At 37.9% G+C, this 24,912-nt stretch overlaps 1 protein-coding gene across 2 annotated transcripts in view; it reads right to left on the bottom strand.

The window, feature by feature from the left end:
- The window catches only part of rapgef5a (Rap guanine nucleotide exchange factor (GEF) 5a), a 63,501-nt gene extending 40,148 nt beyond the window's left edge, over positions 1–23,353 (bottom strand). The window contains exons 1-7 of one of the 2 annotated variants that reach the window (XM_079591085.1): positions 23,040–23,353; positions 15,649–15,702; positions 12,259–12,365; positions 10,735–10,856; positions 8,140–8,302; positions 1,964–2,045; positions 181–229 (exon numbers count right to left, since the gene is read on the bottom strand). In XM_079591085.1, coding sequence (XP_079447211.1) covers positions 181–229; positions 1,964–2,045; positions 8,140–8,302; positions 10,735–10,856; positions 12,259–12,365; positions 15,649–15,702; positions 23,040–23,198 — 736 coding nt within the window. In that variant the 5' untranslated portion in view covers positions 23,199–23,353. The remainder of the gene's footprint in view (positions 1–180; positions 230–1,963; positions 2,046–8,139; positions 8,303–10,734; positions 10,857–12,258; positions 12,366–15,648; positions 15,703–23,039) is intronic. The other variant, XM_079591086.1, reaches the window with a different exon arrangement.
- Between the last annotated feature and the right edge of the window lie 1,559 nt (positions 23,354–24,912).

Genomic DNA, 24,912 nt, shown 5'->3' on the forward strand with positions numbered 1-24,912 from the left:
CAATCACAATACAGGATGATTCTTAAGGCAGAGCAGGAAAAAAAACAGGCATTTTAACTGCAAGGATCAGAGATATGGTGGGAATTGGTCATTAAAAACCGGATAATTATGGAAGCAAAAAAAATGACAAAGCAGTCACAGAATAGTCAGATGTAATATATGAATATAAAAGCGTCTTACTTGATTTCTTGGCTTTTCTTGCGAGAGCAGCAGCGAGTTCATTCTGCACCTGTGGTAAAAACACTTGTGTTTCTCAGTGTAATCCAGTTAAAGCACAAGAGTACGGCGTCTTTACTTTACTCCACATGCATGAGCTCATGTTTCACCCGCAGCGAAAGCAGAACGCAGACGTGAGCCTGTGTGAAGATCTCTGGAGCACATCCACGGCTGGGAAGAAGACAAGAGGAATCCCACAGCAGAGACTCAGACAGCAGGGACTCGTGGGATAGCGGAGGACCGCTGTGTGGATCCGGGACTGACTCAACATTTAGAGGAGAGAGGGAATCGCCTCTATGCTTTATGACACACTTAGGCCGACCAGTTTGATCTTAACCACTAGTTCACATAATCTACTCGCTGTTTTTATGTGTTTAATGTCTCAGTTGATATAAAATATTTGACCCTGGACCGCAAAACCAGTCACATGGGTCAATTTTTTTAAAATTGAGATTTATACATAATCTGAAAGCTGAATAAATAAGCTTTCCACTGATGTATGGTTTGTTATGATATGACAATATTTGGTCGAGAAAATCTCCTTTAAAGTTGTGCATTTTTGTTCACGATTGTGCTGCATTCACTCACAGAAATACATGTTTTATATATTTACGGTAGGAAATTTACTAAATATCTTCATGGAACATGATCTTTACTTAATATCCTAATCATTTTTGGCATAAAAGAAAAATCTATAATTTTGACCCATATAATGTATTGTTGGCTATTGCCACAGATATACCCGTGCGACTCGTGACTGGTTTTGTGATCCAGGGTCACATATGTTGAGTTCATATCTGTACGGCTGCTTTAAAAGTTTTCATCAGAAATCAATGTAGTTTATAAAGAGTCAATTTTCCCTATTGACATATATTCCATGATAAACAATGTAAAGCACTGTCATTTATTACTTTTTGGAATGTCACAAAAATCTGTAATCAATGAGCAATTTGTAACCAAAATATGTATTTGAATATATTTTTTTAAATATATGTTTTACTTATGTTTATAATGTATATATATATATATATATATATATATATATATATATATATGTTCTACTTATGTTTATAATATATATATATATATATAGAGAGAGAGAGAGAGAGAGAGATATTACATTTGAATTAAATTTTTCAAGTTAATACATTATTATATATATATATATATATAAAATGCATTAAAATATTTCTAGAACTATAACAAATAAAATGTAATATATAATAATGTATTAACTTGAAAAATCAAAATCAAATGTAATCTCTCTCTATATATATATATATATATATATAAACATAAGTAAAGCATATATTTAAAAAAATAAAATGCATTAAAATATTTATATATATATATATATCAAATATATATATTTTAAGTAAACAAATATTTCGTTTTATAGAAAAAAAATCACTTTAAATTTTTTTAATGTACATTTCATGACTTAAGATTATTATTTTTTAATTCCATGATATTTTCAAAATTCTAAAATAGTGATTTCCAGGAAGAAACCGTGGTAGCCCAGAATAATGTAAAAGCCCGACGGGACTGTGCGGGTGTTTGTTGGAGAGCGAGCGGTCGGCTAAATGGATGGTTTCTCTGTCCGCTGGTGTCAGACGAGTGTCTGTGTGATGGATGAGATTCTTTCAGGCTGGAGTGGATATTTACACACACCAGGGGACAGAAGACATGGAGTCGGGGATCTGGCGCATGGGTCAGCAAACACACACACACACACACACACGCTTACCGTAGACGTGAGTCTCTCCAGAGCCTTCATCTGGAGTATCTCACTGCAGATATCACGCTTTCTGTCGGGGTCTTCCTCGGGTCTGCAAGAGAACACACACACACACACACAAACACACACACACACGAGATAAAACACCTCTGAAGAGACAATGCATGGCTGTCTCGTGAGAGCTGACCTCTGTGACAGTGATGTTCTGTAAGACAAGAAGCAGATGTCATGTTCAAAACAGGCCCCGTCCCAAACGGTGCACTTGATGTGTGTCCCAGGTTTCAGAAGTGCCCTCGACGCACGACTGTGGCCAGTGCGCGCTGATACGGACCTACTGACAGGCTAAACGGTGTTATCGCACCAGATTGAGGACTTGAAGGAAGACGATGGCAAGGGCATCATTTGGGACATGAATACTAGTGAACTACACTGGAAAAAATGGGTGTAGAAACAGTTTTTACTCAGAAATTGCAAGTAAATTTGCACTACGGCAAGTAATTTTCAAGTAGAAAGTATTTTCTTGTAAAACACAATCCAATAATATTGGTTTACAACGTTAAAAATATTTTTTTTACAGTGTACCTATCTGTGAATACTAGTAGTGTGCAATATAAAGAAGCTTTCCGTGATGAATATTATATCGTGCATGTAAATTCAGAGAGTGCATCCTGTTAATGTGCAATTTTTGTGTAAAAATCTCCTAAACTGTCGGCAATATGATCAAATAATCAATCAGGAAACAGTCGTTTTAAAAAATGCGGTTGATTTTGCTTAACTCGCCACTTTGGAAATGGAAGGTCAAGTCGAGTGCAATGCATTATGGGATGCAGTAACTCATGCAGTGTGCACTTTTTGGCAAATGTTGTAATGTATGTCTATGGCATTCCATCCATGCCAATAGAAAATGCACATACTGTGCACAGTTTACATATTGCATACTGGAAAAAAAAATAGCATGCCAGTTATGAAAGTACAGCATCAATCCAAGCACACTCAAAGCCCTCTCTGCTCTCTACTGCCTCCTGCTGGTGGTGCACCGCATTACACACGACGCTCCAAAACACACATCAAGCTCAGACTGAGTTTTTGGCATGTGGTATACTATAGGAAGTTTAAAATGCATGTAAGATCTGTGGGCCAAATATGTGACCCTGGACCACAAAACCAGTCACATGGGTCAATTTTTTTTAAATGAAGATTTACACAGTCTGAAAGCTGAATAAATAAGCTTTCCATTGATGTGTGGTTTGTTATGATATGACAATATTTGGTTGAGATATAACTATTTGAAAATCTGGAATCTGAGGATGCAAAAAAAATTTAACATTGAGGAAATCATCTTTAAAGTTGTGCATTTATGTTCACGATTGTGCTGCATTCACTCACAAAAATACATGTTTTATATATTTACGGTAGGAAATGTCCAAAATATCTTCATGGAACATGATGTTTACTTAATATCCTCATAATTTTTGGCATAAAAGAAAAAACGATAATTTTGACCCATACAATGTATTGTTGGCTATTGCCACAGATATACTCGTGCGACTCGAGACTGGTTTTGTGGTCCAGGGTCACATATTTGGCCCACACCCCTTAAAAATAAAAATCATATTTGGTGGATTAGGGTACTTGAGTTACTATATTGTTCTTTAATAATTGAATTAAAGCTCTTGATTTTTCATTATATGTTCTTCAGAACATTTTACTGTAACTAAATAGTGTTTATGCATAAGCTACATGGCTCCTTGGGGATTTAAAAAGTCAATTTTTAGAGCAGATTGTGCATGTATAAACCACAACATGAGCAGAACAAACTGAAAACTGCTATAATCTGGGACAAAGCAGTTGTGAAGAGGAAACCTCCAGCACATCCTTCCACATCACGCAGCTAAAACTGGGCCAGTGAGTTTGAGAAGTGGGCCAAAGTTTCCCTCCTTCTCCTCCGCTGTCAGTCCATTCATCACACGACTGACACGCTTTCATCATCACACGCCTCCTCGTCTCTCTCTACCTCCACCAGTGACTCGGAATGGCGGCGACTTCTAAATGAGTCAGGCACGCTTGCACGAGAGTACACACACACACACACACACACACACACACATGTATGCAAACACAGACACGCACATATACACACTCAAATGGACACAGGCAGGCAAATAGACATAACACACACACACACACAAATATGCATGCGAACACAGACACGCTCACATATACACACTCAAATGCACACAGGCAGGCAAATAGACATAGACACATAGACACATAGACACACACACACACACTGTACACAAATGCACGCTCATTCAGCCCACAGAACCATTACTAGTTTCACCACAGCTGAAGATAAAATTCAAATAACATGCAAATGAGCCGTGCGGCACGAGGTGTGTGTGTGTGTGTGTGTGGGTGGCTGAAAGAGAGGCAGTATCCAAACAATCTTGGCTAAAAGCCTCGTCCTGTAGCTTCAGGGGTTTCTGATTCTTCTGATGAGACCAGCACAACACAAATCAACAGAAACCACAATCACATTCACACAAAACCACTCGTTTGACCATCTTTTTTACATGTTGCATCTTTCACTCTGGTATAATAAAAGTCACGTGTGCCAAAAATCATTGCTACAGTGTCAATAACGAAATTGTTTCTACAGAATAATTCATCCCATAACTAGACCCAACTTGTCTAGTCAGCTGCTAAATACTGTTAAATACACAATAAAAATGTAGTACTCGAAGTTGTAAATAAACATTATTGGAGCAAGTTTTACAAGACAATACTATTTCAGTCTTTCCACTTTTATAATTGTTTGTTAGAATTATTATTTTCAGTTTCTTTGTAATTAATTCGGAAATTTAATAGCAATATCTCTGTGAAAATTGATTCTACGTAAAAAACAAAAAACAAAAAAACATTCTTCCTAGTTCAGATTTCGTTCGTGTGAACATCCATACGCAGCACAAAAGTCCGGCATCATCCATGAATTCGAAGTACAGGCGGAGATAGCAGCGTTACTTCCTATGACAAGACCCCTGTTCCAAGATGGCGGCGGTTTTGACGCATGCTTAGAACCCCAAGGCGACATCTTGTGTATATATCTATGCTTTTAGCATAGCTTAGCATAGATCATTAAATCTGATTAGACCGTTAGCATCTCTCTAAAAAAAAAAATTTAAACTTGACTCTTCTGTAGTTACATCGTAAGACCGACAGAAAATGAAAAGTTGCGATTTTGCGTAATAAGCAAGGAACTGCTGCCGTACCAGCAGGCGCAATGATATTACAAACTTAGTGCCGGTGTTGTGCCGAATTTCGACCCCCGCCAAATTATTACCCCCCTAGCATTGGTATGTTTTAGGATTAGTTGTGGGGGAGGGGTTAGGATTAGGATTAGGCAATCAGGTACTGACTTCAACGAGGGGGGTAATAATTCGGCACAACACCGGTCACGTTGGAAGTTACCGAGCTGGGGACTATTTTCAGGCGCTGTGTAATATCATTGCGCTACTGGTACGGCAGCAGTTCCTGGATTATTACGCAGGAATGAGAGGATGGTTCCTAGTCATATTGGCCTAGAAAATCACAACTTTTCATTTACTGTCGGTCTTACTACACGATGTAACTACAGAAGAGTCAAGTTTTAAAAATTAAAAATATCGAAACTTTTTGGTCATTTTTTTGAGAGAGATGCTAACGGTCTAATCAGATTCAATGATCTATGCTAAGCTATGCTAAAAGTGCAACCGCCAGACCCGGAGATCGGCTGAATGGATTCGAAAACGGTAAAACTCAACTCTTTAACTCTAGGGGAGATGGAAAATGAGCCTATTTCCCCAAAAAAGTGGAGTGTTCCTTGATTCATTAGTCTGATCCAAATCGAGTGTTTTGATGATTCATTAAAACAATGCTCATAAGAGTCAATCATTGATGAATCGTGCTGTTTGTGTTTTTTGCGTGCAGAAGCACAATAAAAAAACATTTCTTTTTATCATTATTCTGCGGTATCCAGTATTTTTTGGTCTCATCCGATCAGTTCAGAAAGCAATCTCAGTCAGAACTCGGGCAAACTAGAGTTTCTGTTGCCGTGAGGCTGTAGATGCAGAAACGGCGCGGTAATATCAGCAAACTTGCATGAGTTTCTTTTTTTCATTTGATCTCATTTGGTTGGCTATTGCGTGAGGATCTCATTTGTGGTTTAATACACTCTCGGATGAGAAACGAGGGGGCGAAGAGATTGTGGCTGATTGGGGTCGAGGCGCAGCTCTGTGAAGCCGAACGGGATCGAACAGCTCGCCGTCTGGTGTCACCGAGGCCAAACCGTGTCACTTCCAATCCCGTCAGCGGGGGGGAAAATGCTGCCGTGGACTCGGGACGCCATCCCATGTTCACCTTCCTGAAAATGACATCAGCTGTCTGTTCAAATTGAATCTTGCAGTTCACATCTCTCTGCGATATCAGCCTCGTCCTTCACCGCTAACAAAACAGCCGGAATCAAATCTCGCCGCAGACACACTTGAAGCGATGAAAGCATTAGAGGATGGACACGTTCTCAATCCCATCATCTGTAGCAAAGACATGTTTAAGCCAATCAAAAGCTTTAATCTACACGTAGCTTAGTTCAATGGAGTTGAGGTTGAGCGAATGACCCAAACGCTGGCCGCGGGTTTGTTCTGATCGGGTCGCGGACTACAGGGAAAAACTATGTTGGATGTGAGCTTATCTTCTTTTAAAAAGGACCTTCTTTTGTTTTTGATGTCAAAGGCCTCGAGTCCTGGAGCTAAACTGGGATTTAGAGAGGAAAAGGGGAACAGAAACCATCCACCTGAACCTCTTTAATAAAACCATCACCTGTGGAAACTCTTTTATGATCGTAATATACAGACATACAATACCATTCAAAAGTTTGGGGTCGGTAAGATGTTTTTAATGTTTTTTAAAGAAGTCTTTTATGCTCATCAAAGCTTATTTATAAAAACATACAGCAAAAATAGTAATATTAAGAAATATTGCTCCAGACTTCAAATAATCCTTCAGAAATCATTCTAATATGTTGATTTGATGCTCAAGAAACATTATTATCAATCATGCTGCTTCATATTTTTGTGGATTTTTGTGAATTATAAAAGCCACTTTTGATCAATTTGATGCATTGATGAATAAGAGTGAGTGTTTTCAACTGTTTTTAACATTGGTAATAAGAAAGGTTTTCCAAAAAATAATCTTACTGAACCCAAACTTTTGATCAGTTGTATATAACAAAATCAAACAAATGATCAATAACATGATTAGCAAAGATGTTGTCGCTGTACAAAAAAAAAAAAATTCGACTCTAAAGCTCATATACATGAGCCTATATACACTCACACAAAACAAACACACACATATTTTATTTCCTGCTTCCTGAGGAGGATTTGTGGTTAAACAGGATTAACAAGGAAAAACCAAATCAAAAGGTCAAGAGAACAATCGGTTTCCTGACGCATCCAAATCAAACGGAGACTAGTGCACTGCACAGTATACACTGCATACTAGTTCTTTAAATAATACATGATATGAGACAATATTCTACTATAGTGTGCAGTGCTCTATCTGAATACTGCACATTTATTCTGGATTTTGCATATAGGAAGTTTACATACTGCACAAAATATACAGTACATATGTGACCCTGGACCACAAAACCAGTCACGAGTCGCACGGGTATATTTGTGGCAATAGCCAACAATACATTATGAGTCAAAATTATTGATTGTTTTTATGGCAAAAATCATGAGGATATTAAGTAAAGATCATGTTCCATGAAGATATTTTGTAAATTTCCTACTGTAAATATATAAAACATGTATTTCTGTGAGTGAATGCAGCACAATCGTGAACATAAATGCACAACTTTAAAGGAGATTTTCTCAATGTTTCGATTTTTTTGCACCCTCAGATTCCAGATTTTCAATAGTTGTATCTTAGCCAAATATTGTCCTATCCTAACAAACCACACATCAATGGAAAGCTTATTTATTCAGCTTTCAGGCTATGTATAAATCTCTTGACCCATATGACTGGCTTTGTGGTCCAGGGTCATATATGGCAAAATGAACATGAGTAGCATTCTGTACATATTACCTGACTGAGCACATTAACAGACAGAGTTAGCATGTCACATGCATGTTGGTTGTACTTACGGACTGACGACCCTGAACTGGACGTAGGGGACGAGCTGCAGAAGAAGACGGACACCGTTCTGCCATTCCTCCTCGTTGCGAAACTCACAGCCCTGAGCGTCGCACTCCTCAAATGAGAACTGATAGTACGTGTTTGAGTCTTCAAACACCAGCCGCTGGTCCACTGAGGGCAGGACAGACAGAGAGGGGTTTTCAGCATGCAATGCAAAAAACATTTTCTTAAATTGCAAATAAAACTATTTTATAAGAAAATACTATTTTAAGTTTTTCTACTTCAGAATTTCAATGTTTTTTGTAATTAATTGTTACATTTACTAGCAATTTCCGTAAAAAAAAAAAAAAAAAAATCAGTGTATGTGTCATGGTTCTGTTTAGTTAGGCTTTGTTTACACGGAAACGATCTGAAGAGAAAACGCAAAAGTGGCGTTGCATTATCACTTTTTATTCTGCGTTTAGACGGGCGTTATGGGGAGAAATCTGCGTGCATATGGTGACGCAAAAGTGTGTGAAATTGGATGTAGTGTGCACTCCAGGCGGCTAGGTGGCGATGTGAAGCACTGAAAGAGACGCTGACACAGTTTTTCATGTTTAATACGGTAAAGCTGCTGCTTTAACCCTCGCTGCTCTTCGCGTGTCGCTCAAAAATGACAGATTTTATATATTTTTTTGTCAATTAAATTAATGCTATATTTTAGTTTGATAATGTTTTGTTATTTTCCTGTACTGGCGCATGCGTACGCGACGCCTTCACTGTCTAGCAGACTTTTGCGTTTTTACCCTTTAGACGGGAACGCGATGGTGGAGTGTTTTTAAGATTTCCACTCTGGAGGGTGGTTTGACTTTTTTGCGTTTTTAAGCCCCAAAAACGCCGTCGCCGTATAAACGAAAGGCACATCCAATAAAATATTTTCACCCGCGAGCGTCCCCATTCACACGGACCCGCGAAATCGACTAAAAACGCTGTATTCTGCTGCCATGCCATTAGATGGCGATGAAACACTACAGACTGAACATGTAATACGCATGTGCATGACGTCATCGTCTTCAGAGATTCGCGTTTTTGTTGTTTACACAAGAGACCGTTTTCAAAAGTGCGCTTTTTCTGGCACCAAAACGCTGTTGTCGTGTGAACGAACGGCCAAAACACATAAAAAGTTTTACGGTTTCAGTTGAAAACGGTGTCGTTTGAACAGCCCTATTGTTATTAGTTTGTTATTTTCAGTCACGTGTGTTCCTTACTTCCTTTGTTCAGTTTCCCGCCTCTCTGTAGTTGTCACGGAGATTAATTTATTCAGGTGTTTATCATTATTTCATAAGTTGCAGCTTTCATTTAATAGTTTATTTTTATTTAATGTTTATTGTCATTTAATAGACAAATAGTTCATTTGTCCGGTCACGTCTGTTAGAGGTTGTGTTTTGTTCGCCCGCCTGTTTGGATTGCCTTCGAAGTGGATTATTAAAGTTGATCTTGATCTTCTTGTTCTTCTTTCAACCATGTGTGAGTGTGATGTGATGTGTGTGTGGTTGATATAGAGCTGTTCCAAGTTTATAGTCCTACTGAATTACAATTTTCCCAGTGGAGTTTCTCAAATGATTCCCTAAAAACCCATTAGAAATTCCAGCGGGACCCCACGGGGAATGAGCCTTCTGGGGTGACCTACAAATTTACATCATGGCTGAACAACTCAATTTGCTATCAAAGTTGATTCTTCACACTTTACAGTATTCGGGATACAGTATTTCACGCAGTGTGCTCTATACTGCACTCTATGCCGTGTTACAGGAAATTCTATACATTCTTAGAAAGTCCAAGTTCTTGACTAAATTTTATAGAAGCCTTTATGCCAAAAAGATTTTACGGTAGGCTACTGTATATAAGGAAAATGTCTTAAATGATTGCTTAATAATACCATAAATACCAATAACATCTACTGATAAAGTATGTTTACGAGCTTCTTAATTCATAAAATGTAACTAAAATTAAAAATGAAATAACCCAATGGTGCTGTTCGGTCATTTTTGCTATTTGAACACACAACAAAAAAAAAACATGGAAATGATTCGAAAAGGTTAAATAGTCTTAAAAAAGAAAGTCACACTTGTACTGTTCATGGTCAAAAATGGCCGCATTGGAAATGAATGGGAAACGAATTTCATCGAGTGGAAACGTTTAGTACTGCGCCCAAACAAAATCTTACTGAATTCTTAGCTCATTTTTTTTAAAATATCAGCTTGTTTAGTTTTATGACTTTGTTTTTCCTCAACGTTTTAGAATAAAACATGTTATGGATAATATATATTTCATATAAAATAAAATAAAATTGTATTATGCATTTTTCATGCATTGCATCAAATTATTAATGTAAATGTTAGTACATAGTAGTTAAAGACACATAATATAAAGTGGGACCAAAAAAATTACAAAAACACAACAAAATCACTAAATTGAAAATTAAACCAAATAAATAAATAATAAATTCTAAATATTTGCAAGCCCTATAATAGTCTATAGTGGTGTGTGTGTGTGTGTGTGTGTGTGTGTGTGTGTGTGTGTGTGTGTGTGTGTGTGTGTGTGTGTGTGTGTGTGTGTGTTACCTGAGTGCAGAATCCCCAGTTCCAGAAGCACCTGCCAGACACGGGACGCCATTGACCGGCACTGAACCGACACACACTGTTCCAGGAGCCACTGGACCAGCTCCACTCCAACATAACTCCTCCTGCACACACACAGACACACACACACACACACACACACACACACTTTTTTAAAATAAAAACGAAATAATACATTTAGGACCCATTTTTCCTAAATAGTCTAAAAACGGATGCACTTTATTTTGATGATTATGAAAACCCCAAATTCAAAATTAGAAATTAAAAGCTGTAAGCCATAATCATCAAAATTATAACAAATAAAGGCTTGAAATATCTCACTTTGCATGTAATGAGTCTATATAATATATTAGTTTCACCTTTTAAGTTGAATTACTGAAATAAATGAACTTTTGCACATTCTGATACTCTAATTTTGCGAGTTATCTGTATTTCCAAATAAAAGGCAGGAATTGATTGGATCATGCAGGCGGTCTCTAGTGACTGGAGGGGGTTAAAATAAAAAGAAGAAAATGCAAAACACATTTTTAGATAGTGTTAAAATCCCTGCAACACTCTCATTGCGTTTGCTTTGATTTGATATGCTGCGTCACATTATCACGCCGTCACTGATTTGCATGTTTAAGTCAAGCTCATTTGCATTGGCTTCATCTGGTGCTCAGTGTATTCTTCAAAAGCATGTAAAGCTCCCTGATTCACACACTCACACTCCACCTTCTGACGGGACGTTTCTATCCAATCAGAGTGAGGTTTGGACAGCGGCCATCAGCCAGAGCGATAATGGACATCTGATGCTTCAGCTCTCACTCACACACACACACACACACACACACACACACACACACACACACACACACACACTGACCCTCAAACACTCTTTTACCCTCTTTTACATTGATCCTGCATTTGATGAACATGATTGTAACGTCACACAAGTTATATCACACAAACACAGTTCAACTGGTACAGCGTGATGCTAAAACGCTAAAATTCCCAAAGGAGATACCGTTCAAAAGTTTAGGATTGTTTCATGTTTTTGAATGAAGTCTCTTCTGCTCCCCAAGGCTGCAATTATTTTATACAGTAAAAACAGCAATACTGTGAAATATTATTGCAATGTAAAATAACAGTTTTCTATGTGAATATCTAGTAAAATGTCATTTATTCCTGTGATCAAAGCTGAATTTTCAGCATCATTACTCAAGTCTTCAGTGTCACATGATCCTTCAGAAATCAGTATAATATGATGATTTGCTGCTCGAGAAACATTTATTAATATTAACAGTCGTGCTGCTGCTTCATATTTTTGTGGAAACTTTTTTCTTGATGAACAGAAAGTTCAAAACAGCATTTATTCGAAATAAAAAATCTTTTATAAATGTAGTCACTGTCACTTTTGATCATTTTAACGGGTCATTGCTGAATACAGTTTCTTATGCATCCTGATCAAATGTAAATCTTGATTAAATCTTTGAATAAAGTGCATGAATGTAAAAGCCTGGTCACCTGATGATGCGAGCGAGGTGGATCTTGTCTTTGGCTGGATACGGTCCGTGAGACAGAAACACGTTTCTCAGCGCTCGTCCGGCGCAGGGAAAACTCTGTGAACACGTCTGTCACACACACAGATTTCACATTAGTATTCAGAGCTGACGCGGTGTAACGTGGATGCTTGTTGCTATCAAATAATCAGAAATATAATGAGAACCACAGGAATGGAAAATGCACAAATATAATCCACCTCCTAATTTATCTATTTATCTATTATATATATATATATTTTACAAGCAAACCCTGGTCTTGTATATAGTTATTTGTGGTCGCACATGTGGACCATGTTCAACCTTGCTATAAATAAATAAATGATCACAAAAAAAATCTCCGCAGTTTCTCCTAGACAGAAATAAAAGAGGCTTTTTATGATGTTTTTCCTGAGAAAATCTCCTCTAGAGATGCAGAATAATCTCAATGGCGTCTCAAACTGTGTTTAAAAGCTGCATTTCCATGAATGATCTAAGCTTCTATCCATATTGATTTTATCGCTATTACCGCACAATAACAATGGACATTTATATGTCCTAAGAAAAGCAATGAGGAATTATTTGAGACAAAATTACTTAAATGAATCATAATTGAAAACGTAAGCCTGTTGATCAATAAGAGTAATAATTGAGCAATATATTTGTCCAGTGGGATGTTTTTATTAATGTTAGTGTGTTTTGTTATGTGAACGTGTGTGTGTGTGTGTGTGTGTGTGTGTGTGTGTGTGTGTGTGTGTGTGTGTGTGTGGGGTTAACTCTACGTTAGGACAAAATGTCCCCACAAAAATGTTTTTTTTTTGGTCCCCATGAGGAAAACAGCTTGTAAATCATACTATGTAATTTTTTTTATGGTTTTTGAAAATGAAAAAATGCAGAAAGTGTTCTGTGAAGGGAAGGTTTAGGGTTAGAGGATAGAATATATTTTGTACAATGGAAACCAGTGTGTGTGTGTGTGTGTGTGTGTGTGTGTGTGTGTGTGTGTGTGTGTGTGTGTGTGTGTGTGTGTGTGTGTGTATGTGTGTGTCTTTAGCTTGATTACTAAAAATACAGAAGTAGAATATACAGTGCAATACAACCTCAGCCACATTTGACCTACATATCCGGCACAGTGACATCACCTGCCGAGTGTGTGTGTGTGTGTGTGTGTGTGTGTGTGTGTGTGTGTGTGTGTGTGTGTGTATTTCTGCTGACATCCACAGTTTGCATATCTGATATCATAACGCTTCCTCCTAAACCCCTCGTTCCATCTGTCTCTCTCTCGACTCACTTTAATCAATATAACGCTGGCCTCTCTGATCCACTCAAAAGCACCTTCAGCATTATTGATCGTGTTTAATAACACTGGCAGAATCCATAGCGGCACCTTCAGCCCCATATGAGGTCAGAGGTCATGAACACAGGTCGTGACATTTGACCCACAGAGCAACCGACACCACTAAATGCTAAATGGATAATAAAAAACAGTTTGATTATTAGTATTAATACATTTCACTATTTATTCAACATTTCTTGAACTTTATTAAAGCAATAGGCTGTGCTTTAATTAATTTGACCAAAATATCTAAATTATTAATATGCTTAAGTACACCTAGTACATTGGCTAGTCGCTTGGTTTCCATTTATATGATGATGTCATGCAAGATAGCCCCGCCCACAGTGGAATCTCATTGGTCAAAACTCTACACCACAAGTTCTGATTGGATTTTTGATTTAACTGCGGCTGATTATGTCTCGTGGCGTATTGCTTTAATAAATTCTGGGCTCACTGAAAAAAAACAGATAAAGATCATGATCTCTATTCAGTGATAATCATCTATATTCATAACTTTTTAATTGTTCTGTGATGATCTATAGAGCAGAAGGGCCTATAGAGGCGCTTTGTCTCGTTCATGTGTTTGATCCCGTATCTGATGTGTGTTCTTTTGTACACACACCCCATCAGCGCCGCACACGGGCGATTACACGTTAGCTTGAGCGTTTAGCAGAGCTCAAGCGCGGATTAAAAAAAGCTTCAGCGATTCTAATGAGACGAGAACAATCACATGAGAACTTACACCACCAACAATATCATGTGTGTGTGTGTGAGAGAGACGCGTTCAAGAGGAATATTTGAAATTAAATGGATGCAGTAAATCAGTGTTCTTTTTGATATACTTTTATTTTTGATATACTACAGTGCTTATTAATATTTTAAGTGTGTGCACATAATGTGTGTGTGTGTGAGAGAGACGCTTTCAAGGGGAATTTAATGCTCAGATGTTTACTGCAGTGTTGTTAACCAAATTGGCTTAAAAGTACTTAAATTACTAAAATTCAAACTGAAATGAAAAATTTAAGCTACATAAAAATATAAAAAAACTAGTAAAAATGGCAAAAGCACAAAACAAAAGTGAAAATATATAAAAATCTAATACACAATATTAATAAATAAAGATATATAGATAAACAGAGAACAGGATGGATGGATGGATGGATATACTAAAATTAAGATAAAAAGTTAAAATATATAAAAATCGAATACAAAATATTATAAATATAATATAATATTATAATATAATAAATATTATAATAGTATATAAATAATAAGGTGGATGGATGGATGGATGGATGGATGGATGGATGGATGGATGGATGGATGGATGGATGGATGGATGGATGGATGGATGGATGGATGGATGGATGGATGGATGGATGGATGGATGGATGGATGGATGGATGGATGGATGGATGGATGGATGGATGGATAGATAGATAGATAGATAGATAGATAGATAGATAGATAGATAGATAGATAGATAGATAGATAGAGTACTAAAATTTCTCAAACGAAAGCTGAAATTAAAATTAACTAATGTTAATCAGAAATATTTAAAAATCAAAAACGAATAAAAATGGCAAAACACAACAAAATAACTAAAACTTAAAATAAAAGCTAATTAAAATATTAATAAGAACTAAAGTATATAAAAAATAATAGTATATCAAAAAATGTACTGCATCAATTTAATCTCAGACATGTCCCCAAAATGTCCTACAAGAAAAAAATAGGAGCAAACTAGATTTTCTGCAGAAAAGTGTGCGCTTGCCTCTGCCAGTGTAAAATCCACATAAGGCCCCTTCAAATGATGCATTCTTGGTCATGGATGAATTTGATTAGAAATATTTATTTGACTTCAGTCTGAGACATATCTTCTGAAATTCCTAAAGAATATTTAAGCAAAAGTCTCCTTTTAATCTCATTACTGTCTTAGGAGAAACATTTGTCTTTCATATGGAATATGATTCTCGATAATATTCAGGGTGAAAATGGAAAACTGTACCAGCTCCTCGTCTATTCAGCTATTCAGTTTCTTACCTTGGGTTTGGGTGTGCCGCCGGTGCTGGGTCCCGGGATGGTGTCCGGTGACTGCTACACAATCAGAAAAAGAGAAATGAGAGGTGTCTCAATTAAAACAGAAATAGGTTAAACTCAACACAACCACACAGGAACATAATGAACCTTTCGCCACATGTTCACAACCTTCAAACACAGCGGAAATGTTCTGAATTTCAAACACTGACGTGACCTTTACATGAGAAGCACTGCAGATAGTCACCGAAATGCGATTTTACAAGGTAATCCCATCTCGAAAGTGACATTCTGCCATGTTTCTGGATGTTTCATGTCTTCGTACAACTTGATGCATCTTTCCTCATGTTTCGTTTTGACACTGCACAATGATACAATCATGCAAATCGTGTGGTAACCTTTAGATGTGCATTGAAAGGTGAATGGGTTCGAAACCAGCGGGTGATATATACTACGGTAAATGACTTCCACATGAATATAGCATTGTGTTAACTCCATGGAACTTGAAAGAATACTACAGTACAATGTCTCATATGCAAAAAACAAACAAACATGCTATTGCCATTATAGACATCCAGAAAAAACATGGTAAAGCACAGACAATGTGTCACTACAACATTTTCGGTAAATAAATAAAATAAAATAAAATAAAATTGCATTGGCAACTAACTCAAATAAAATGTTAAATAATTTATAAATTAATTGTAAATAATATGTTATTATTATTTATTAGTAAATAATGTATGTAAAAAAAAAATTTTTAAAAGAAAAAAATAGAACTAAATAGAAAATAGTAATAAAACTAATGACAATTACAAAGAAAAAACAATTACTAAAATTAAAACTTTAAAACTTGAAAATATTCATAGTACTGTCAAATCGATTTGTGTGTGTGTGTATATACATATATAAACATTTATGTTAGATGCTATTAATTGTGATTAATCAATTCGAAAGCACTAAATATTAATAAATATTATAATAGCATTAAAAAATACTAAAATAAAATTGACCCAGGGTAGTACCATGGTACTTTTTTGATTGTGAAATGTGAACTGCTCTTTGCAGAAACTTTGCCGGCACACAGTGTGTGACATGAGGGACTTAATGACATCCCACGTCTACTTAATAATGCTCTCTCAGCATGACATACGTTTATATTAAACATGCGCAGTCATGTGATCATGTCAGCCTGGACCGGGCTTCAGTAAAGTGACGTTCTGTTAGAAAGAAGGCTTGTTAGGCTTTATTTGGACAAACTCTCAGTGTCGGGCCTTCATATCGAGAGCTCCTTAAACGAGGAAGAGCCGGATCAGTGGACAGCGCTGGAACAAAGACTCTGATCCTCATTATAACCATCAGAACTTTGATCAGAATGAGTTTTATCGGTCTGGAGTGGCCCACATTCGCTCTTCTGTGTGTCGTATTCTTTTACAAGCCAATCTTTTATCTTGTGTCTGCATTCTCCCATTATACAAGAGCACAACAGAATACATAAAGATATTTCAGATTGGGTGGTAATTTTTCTCTTCTACATTGTCATTGTATTGTGTTATTTAAGTTAACTGCAAGTAGTCACATTCATATTATTTCTTTATTTTCATAGTGTAATCTGTGTTACTCAGGTCTACTCTGTTTGCTGATTGGTTCAATCTCAGATCTGTTGAGCGATAAAGGTAAACTTTAAAACATTTAGCTTTAGCTTTAGCTTATTCCCCGTATCCCGCAGAGGGATTTTTAAAATGAAAAATTTTAAGATTTTTAATCTTAAAATACTCTCGCCAAGTCTTAATTTATGTTGCTTAACAGACTCGCATAGATCTTATCCTGTTTTGACCCTATATTGTCCTATTGTGTTCACTGTAATTTGTAAATTTGCACTTTTGTGTTCTGTGTATTTATTATGTAACACTGTTGTCTTGCACATGTTTTGCCTTATCTTGGCCAGGTCGCCGTTGCAAATGAGAATTTGTTCTCAATCGGCCTACCTGGTAAAATAAAGGTAAAATAAAAAAATAAAATAAAATACTGGGAAGTATAATATTCTCAGAAGGCGAAGCACTGCTATTCCGCAGAAGCAGCAGCGCTTCGCCTTCTGAGAAGATAGTTCCCAGTATGTATACGGTTAGAAGGTGGCTGTGTCTTTGTGCTAAGCTAGGCTAGCGGTGGGTGCGTCAGACAGAGTTACGGCACGCACGGAGATGAGAAGGGTAACGGCGTTTTGGGTGCCTGAAAACGCAAAGTTTTGAAAACGGTCTCCGAAAACAACAAAAACGTGAATCTCTGAAGACGATGACGTCATGCACATGCGTATTACGTGTTCAGTCTGTAGTGTTTCATCGCCGTCTAATGGCCTGGCAGCAGAATACAGCGTTTTTAGTCATTTTCACAGATCCGTGTGAATGGGGATCGTTTCAACAATGTTCGGAACAGATCGTTCCGTCTGTACGTGGAAAACTAAAAAGGAAAAACGTATCCGTTTTAAGCATATCATTGACGTGAAACCGTAGTGTTAGAAGTTTAAACAGGCCGTTTAGACTAACAGATCAACATTAACATTCTGCTATCATGTTTAACATCAAAGAAAAACATAAATAGATTCATCTGTTGATTTGGCTGAACATTGTTTGAGATTAATGAGAATGCCTGTGATGATGGTATCTGTGGCTTTCCGTGACGCGAGCTGACCTGCAGGTGTCCACAGACAGACGGCTATCAGCCAGCGTTTGTCTCGCTGCAGACGAATCTCTCCAGGGGCCGAGCGCACGCTTGTTGGCTTTGTTTTGACTGGGCTCTGAAGACGGCGTGTGTATCAGATTTACTGTATTGATTTGCTGTTGGAGATCTAGGAGCTGAACTCTGTTTGGCTCGGATAGGAGATGGAGCAGACAGGCAGAGATAAGCAAACGCATGAGGTGGAAAAGGTTTTTTAGATAAAAAGGGACATTCTTGTCCTTCATGCATACTTAAAATCTTTCAATGAAATCACCTTTCTCATCCTTTGCGGCTCATAAATCACAAAATGATCCCTATCTTCTCAATGTCACTTGAACAAACCCTTAACCTTAAGTATTCAACTATCGTGCACAGCTCGCCTCACACCATATGTGCTCCAGACATTTGAAGAAAATGTGGAGAGGTTTGCTGTTACTTTACTGAAGACTTTTTATGCAATCACCTTACAATGACCTATCAACTAACCAGGTAACTAATTAGAACACCCCAGCAAGCAATTAGAACACGAATACCCTAGCAACCATCAAGGACACCCAGACCATCATAGCAATCAAATAGAACATAAACACCCTAACAACCACCCAGGACATCCCAGAAACCAAGTAGAACACCCTAGAAACCACCCATATCACCCCAGGAACCTATTAGAAAATGAACAACCTAGCAACCACCCAGAACACCCCAGCAACCAATTAGAACATGAACACCCTAGAAACCACTAAGGACATCCCAGCAACAACTTAGAAAACCTCTAACACCATAGAAACCACTTAGAACACCCCAGCAACCAATTAGAACACAACCACCCTAGCAAACACTTAGAATATCCAGACCACCCTAGCAACCACCCAGAACACCCCAGCAACAAATTAGAACACAAACACCCTAGCAACCACCCAGGAGTCAGGACACCCCAGCAACTGATTAAATACACAACTACCCTAGCACCCACCCAGGACACCCTAGCAACCACCCTGGACATCCCAGCAACCACCCTTTAACGCCCTAGCCACCACCTAGGACACTAGCAACACCCCCAGAACACCCAAGCAATCACGTAGCAATGCCCTAGCAACCACTTAGTCTTAGAACACCCAGGATATCCTAGCAACTACCCAAATCACCCTAGCAACTACTCAAAACACCACCCTGGACAGCCAAACTACAGTAGAATGAGCACTGTTCTACTCTTTACTGAACTGTATTATTTTATATAATATATATATATATATATATATATATATATATATATATATATATTATTCTGTATACTTTAAAATGTGTATGTGAATTTTTTCTCTCTTTATCGTGTCTACTTAAAGCACTTTGATTTACCACTGTGGATGAAATGTGTTATATGGTACACTTGCCTTGCCAGAATACAAGAAAAAAGAAAACTCATGCAACCACCTACAATGCAACAAGCTACAACCTAGTAACTTCCCAGACCACACAACTCCCTAGCAACCCTCTAGACTCTAGAGCCCCCTAGCAACACCCTGACAACCGCTTAAAGCATGCTAGGATCGTGGTGGTGAATTATGCAAACATTTACATTATACATTTCCTAAAGAAAATGCATGCCGTTTAGTTCTGTATCACACACTTTTAAATTCACCAGCAACATTTCAATCTCCTTCTAGAGAGAGAGAGAGAGAGAGAGGGGGGGGGGGGGGGGGGGGGGGGTTGAAGAAGAAATGTTATACAGAAGGTGAGTAAGATGAAGAGAGGGAAAGAGAACAGACGGGAAACAAAACACGGGAAATCCTGATTCCCTATGTAGTGCACACTGATCCAGACTGCAGTGAGTCTGTGTCGTTATGTGTCAGAAATGGATTACTCTCAGATTAGAGCGCTCACACACACACACACACACACACACACGCTCATGCACCTCTCTCTTGCATGGCTTGTGAATAAATCTGTCGCTCTGGATGAGTGCACTGCAAGATGGAGACATCAAACAAGCCTTGTCTTTCTCGTTAAGATTTCATTACATCCAGAGGCACTCACACACACACACACACACACACACACACACACACAAACACACCAGCACGAGGGCCATGTCATTAAGTTCAGCTTCCCCATCAGAGAATTGTCACATCACCAGGCCTGGTTTTAAAAAGCCCTTCCTCTGTTCACGGCATTCACATTAACGACACAAACCACATCGGGAATATTAGCCTGCTGTCACTCATCTAATCCAAGAATCTGTTACACTTGCGTTTCACTTCTGTATGACATTTCTGTTTCATTTCTAACTGTTTACATACAGGTAAGACACACCTGACTGACTATGTTTACAAGGATACTTATGCCAAGATGGGCATTTTGACATCACTTTGTTTGAGTGTGTCTGTTCAAGCGCACGAGTAACGCATTGAGTTCCCTTTCGCATCTTCCTGCGCTTGAATTTTGAAATCGGCGAGGCTTAAACTATCGTGACGATGCAACACTGCACTGTCAACCATCCCGAGCGTCGATCACGTTTGCTCACGTTCTCACAATTTTGCATTGTTAGAATTCATAAAAATGTTACCGTCCAATTTGACTCACATTTGGCGAGTGTTAACTTTAGGTCCTGGTCACATTAAGCTTGTGTTCACACTTGGCATGTTTGGTTCGATTAAAACCTAACGAACCCTAATGCGATTGCTCTGTTAGTGCGGTTCATCTAAATATTGTGATGTGAACGCTGCCATCCGAACCCCGCTGGTGTGTGTGTGTGTGTCGGAGGGATTCCTGCTGCTGTTTTGACTCCTTTACACATTTTACACTCCTTCACAAGTTATCAGCTGGTCAAAATACCATAGGCTACGCACATACAACGAGCGCATTTATCCCAGAACACAGCATTGTTTTGGATGTTCAGTAAGTTCTGTCTCAATATATATGTCATAAAAGCCGACCAATCAGGTTGTGAACGTGTCCCTATGTCTTTAGGTTCGGCATCTTTAGGCTTGGTGTTAAAAACCCAAAGTGAATGCTGAGTAGAACAGGACTAACAGTTTTTTTTAGGACTAAACAAACCAAGCAAACCGAACTACAAGAGTAAACACAGCTCTTCCTTTAGCATCAACTGTTAAAGCCTTCAAGAAACCTTTATTTTTTAATTGTATTTCTACAGGTACTGTATGTTACCGCAGAAGAACCTGTAAACTGGTGCTCCAGTACAGTCGCTGTTGTCAGTGCCGCACACGACGAAACAAATGTCACGAGTGTAATGTTTGTTTCTCATTTAGTGCTAATGAGCCTTTCATTTTTTAATTCTCAAATCACCCCGGGGCGCATGACTTGAGTCAAATGAGCCCGAACCAAACATTCTGTTCGAAGGCGTACGAACCCTCGCGGTAAAACACATCAGAGACGAAGAGATGAAACACTGTACAACCAAGTGATGTTTATGCTGGCGTTCAACAACAATAGAAGTTACTGAATATAATTCAAAAGCTACAATGTTAGAGTTACAAAAGTCTTCATTGATCACTGTGGATTTTCCTCTCTCACCCTCATGATTAATCAGACCGTATACAAATGAGAGATATTCACCCACACACACACACACAAACCAGCAAAACAATTCCTGTCTCCAACCCTCTGAAGCTCTGAATAGCCCCTCTGTCATGACAGGAGTGTATAAACAGAATATATATCAGCTCTTTCCTTGCAGCCCACAAAAACTACTGTGATGCTACTACGGTTAAATGATGGTATCTGATACCATAATGTTCAATGTACTTGAATAAATACCATATATGTCACTCTTAAAAAATAAAGGTTCCAAATAGAATCTAGGCACTTGTAGCATGATGTCGTAATAGAACCTTTGTAAAGTGAGTATTTTTTAAATAACAACAACCTTTAAAAATGTCACATTATGCAATATTTCAACTATATTACACAACCGCAAAACAATATTCCTCCAACAAATAGCCGATCAGCTGCCTGTTTTCCTACAGTTCACTCAAGATACAGCATGGTTTTTACATGGTACACAATGTACTTCAACAAATACATGGCAGTGTCCAAATACCAAAGCACCATGTCCAAAAAAACATCATACTATTTTTTGTAAACACCCTCATTGACATATTATGCAGGCTTTAAAAATATAATTCTGCCATTACAACATTTACTATGGTAAGTTTCTACCTGTTCTTGTTACCACAGTGAAATTGTGGTAAATTGATATGAGTCACCAATGTGAAAAAAAAAAAAGACTATTTTCTCAATGATCGTGCATTAATTTATCATTTTACAGTAACAAAGCGCATGTATTTGTACTTTGGCTGAAACTATTGATAAGTGCAATATTGCAAAGAATATTAATCAAATTCAGCAAATACGAACCGCAGAACATTTTCCTTTTTCATTTTTGGAAGTTACAGCCGGTGTGTGTTTGTGTACCTGACTGTGTGTATGTGGATCTCTGTTTCCTTAGATACCACGACTGAAGAAAAAAAAAAGAAAAAAACATTACAGCCTCTCCTTCATAATCAATGACATTTGGATAAACGCATTAATGCATTGACAAGACGCATCAATCACATTTTCTAAAACGTCAGGTTGTTCATGCACATTATAATATTAGTGATGGTGGATATGGTGGTGTATTGATGCTGAAAACACACATCCTTCATCATGCATTGGTAACTCACGCTCTTTTTGCGCAGGTTCAGTCCGTGTTTTAATAATCCGGGCAGATCTCTGATCTTCTGCTTGATCTGGACCTGATCCCTGGCGGTTCTGTTCCATCTCCAGCTCGACAGGAGCCCGTCCTCCGCGGGACAGGGGAGGCTGTCGGAGTCCTCCATCATCCTCCTCCTCCACCTGCTCTTCACGCACACGGACGCCGGAACCACATTCTGAACGACAGCCGCTCGATGGATCTCCAGCCGCCGCAATGAGCCGCTCAACCGAGAGAGGAGACGAGAGACCTGCCGAACACTGCTGCTCCACCCAGCGATCACACACACACGCGCGCGCACACGCGGACGGACGCACACATACGTTCTGGATACACTCACATACAAATGCACTCTCCTCGCTGGCTAAACATGGACATTCAAAAACACATTTGCATTAATATGAAACATGCAGCTAAAAGAAAACTTGGACTGAAATGCATTAGGCCATATTTACTTCACGTGAGAATCATGGAAGATGAACATGCCTAAAGGCGATGCATCAGTTAGCCAACTTCTGAGGATAGCCTAATCGCTTCCGAAGTAAACACGCGTTATGAAGACATAACATCTACTGAGAATGTAGGTAACAAGTGCCACTTTTGAAATATATAAGCATTAACATTCTGTCTGGAAATATGTCACCAAAACCAAGCCTTTAAGAGAGACATTGGCAATGTGTGGCTTTCCACATGGTTAGGAATTGTACTTTTATTTTAAAGTGTAATTTTATGCCTCATTTTAACTGATAATAAAATGGCATGAAGGCATGTGAGTGTCTCTACGTTGTGTTATTGATCATATAAATATTCTAAATATGAACCATCATTGCTTTCAACAAATATTTGAGAAATAATGAAAAGAACCATAAACATATATAGCCCATAAATTGGGACATTTTAGCTGATGTTGGTGTTAAAAGTCTTTTTCATAAATTAATGAGATTTTGCAAACATTTCCCCCATCATCACAATATCATTCATGACACCTTATGCACGTAGATGTTAAATAGCTGTATAATACTTACAACCTTAGCATTTCAGAAGTAATTGTCATGTCAGGGAGTTTGTCCTGCCCACCAATCAAATCATCGCATGCATGTCAAGAACTTTTTAATACAGTAGTTTGCAGTGATTGGACATTGCATCTTAAAGACCAATGACAACTCACATCACTCATGAGTTGCATTGTTTTCATGCTAATAGATATAATAACAATTAATAATATTTAAAACTTATTTAGTAATGAAGAAATTATCATTTTTAGTTTATCCATTTATCTTTTTTTTTCAACTGAAAAAATGAGGTTTAGTCCAATTTAACTTTGATTGACAATTTTGTCAAATATAAATACCCACATTTACATGTGTAACCATGGTGTTTATTTCAGTAAAAGATAAATGGGCCAGATATTGCCTTCATTAAAACGTAAAAATACTGAAGAGGAATATGCACTAAAAAAGAGCGCATGTACTGGAAACATGTCACATCTTTTATTGCACCGATATGAAACTTTAGCAGTAAAGATCCATTGATCAGTGTGTCGTTGTAATTAATATTATTTTGTGCTGCAATTTACTGATTTGGCGGCTTCAAATAGTGCCATTAACATAATTCTCACCCAGTGTTTTCTAAGAGACAGTCGAGCCAAAACGATTTTTCCCAGCTGGTCCAGATCAATGAGACGCTCAGAATCATTTAACCTCTTCTGACCAGCCCACAGTAAATACCAGACCTCATTCGCACGTGTTAACAATCACAGAGAATTTATTGCATTTGTATCATCTCTAATCTTTAGATTTAAGTTATAAATCCAGGGTTAACAATTCAATTAAACTATACAGATT

The sequence above is a fragment of the Phoxinus phoxinus genome (assembly GCF_949152265.1).
Source record: "Phoxinus phoxinus genome assembly, chromosome: 19".
Classification (NCBI taxonomy): Eukaryota; Metazoa; Chordata; class Actinopteri; order Cypriniformes; family Leuciscidae; genus Phoxinus; species Phoxinus phoxinus.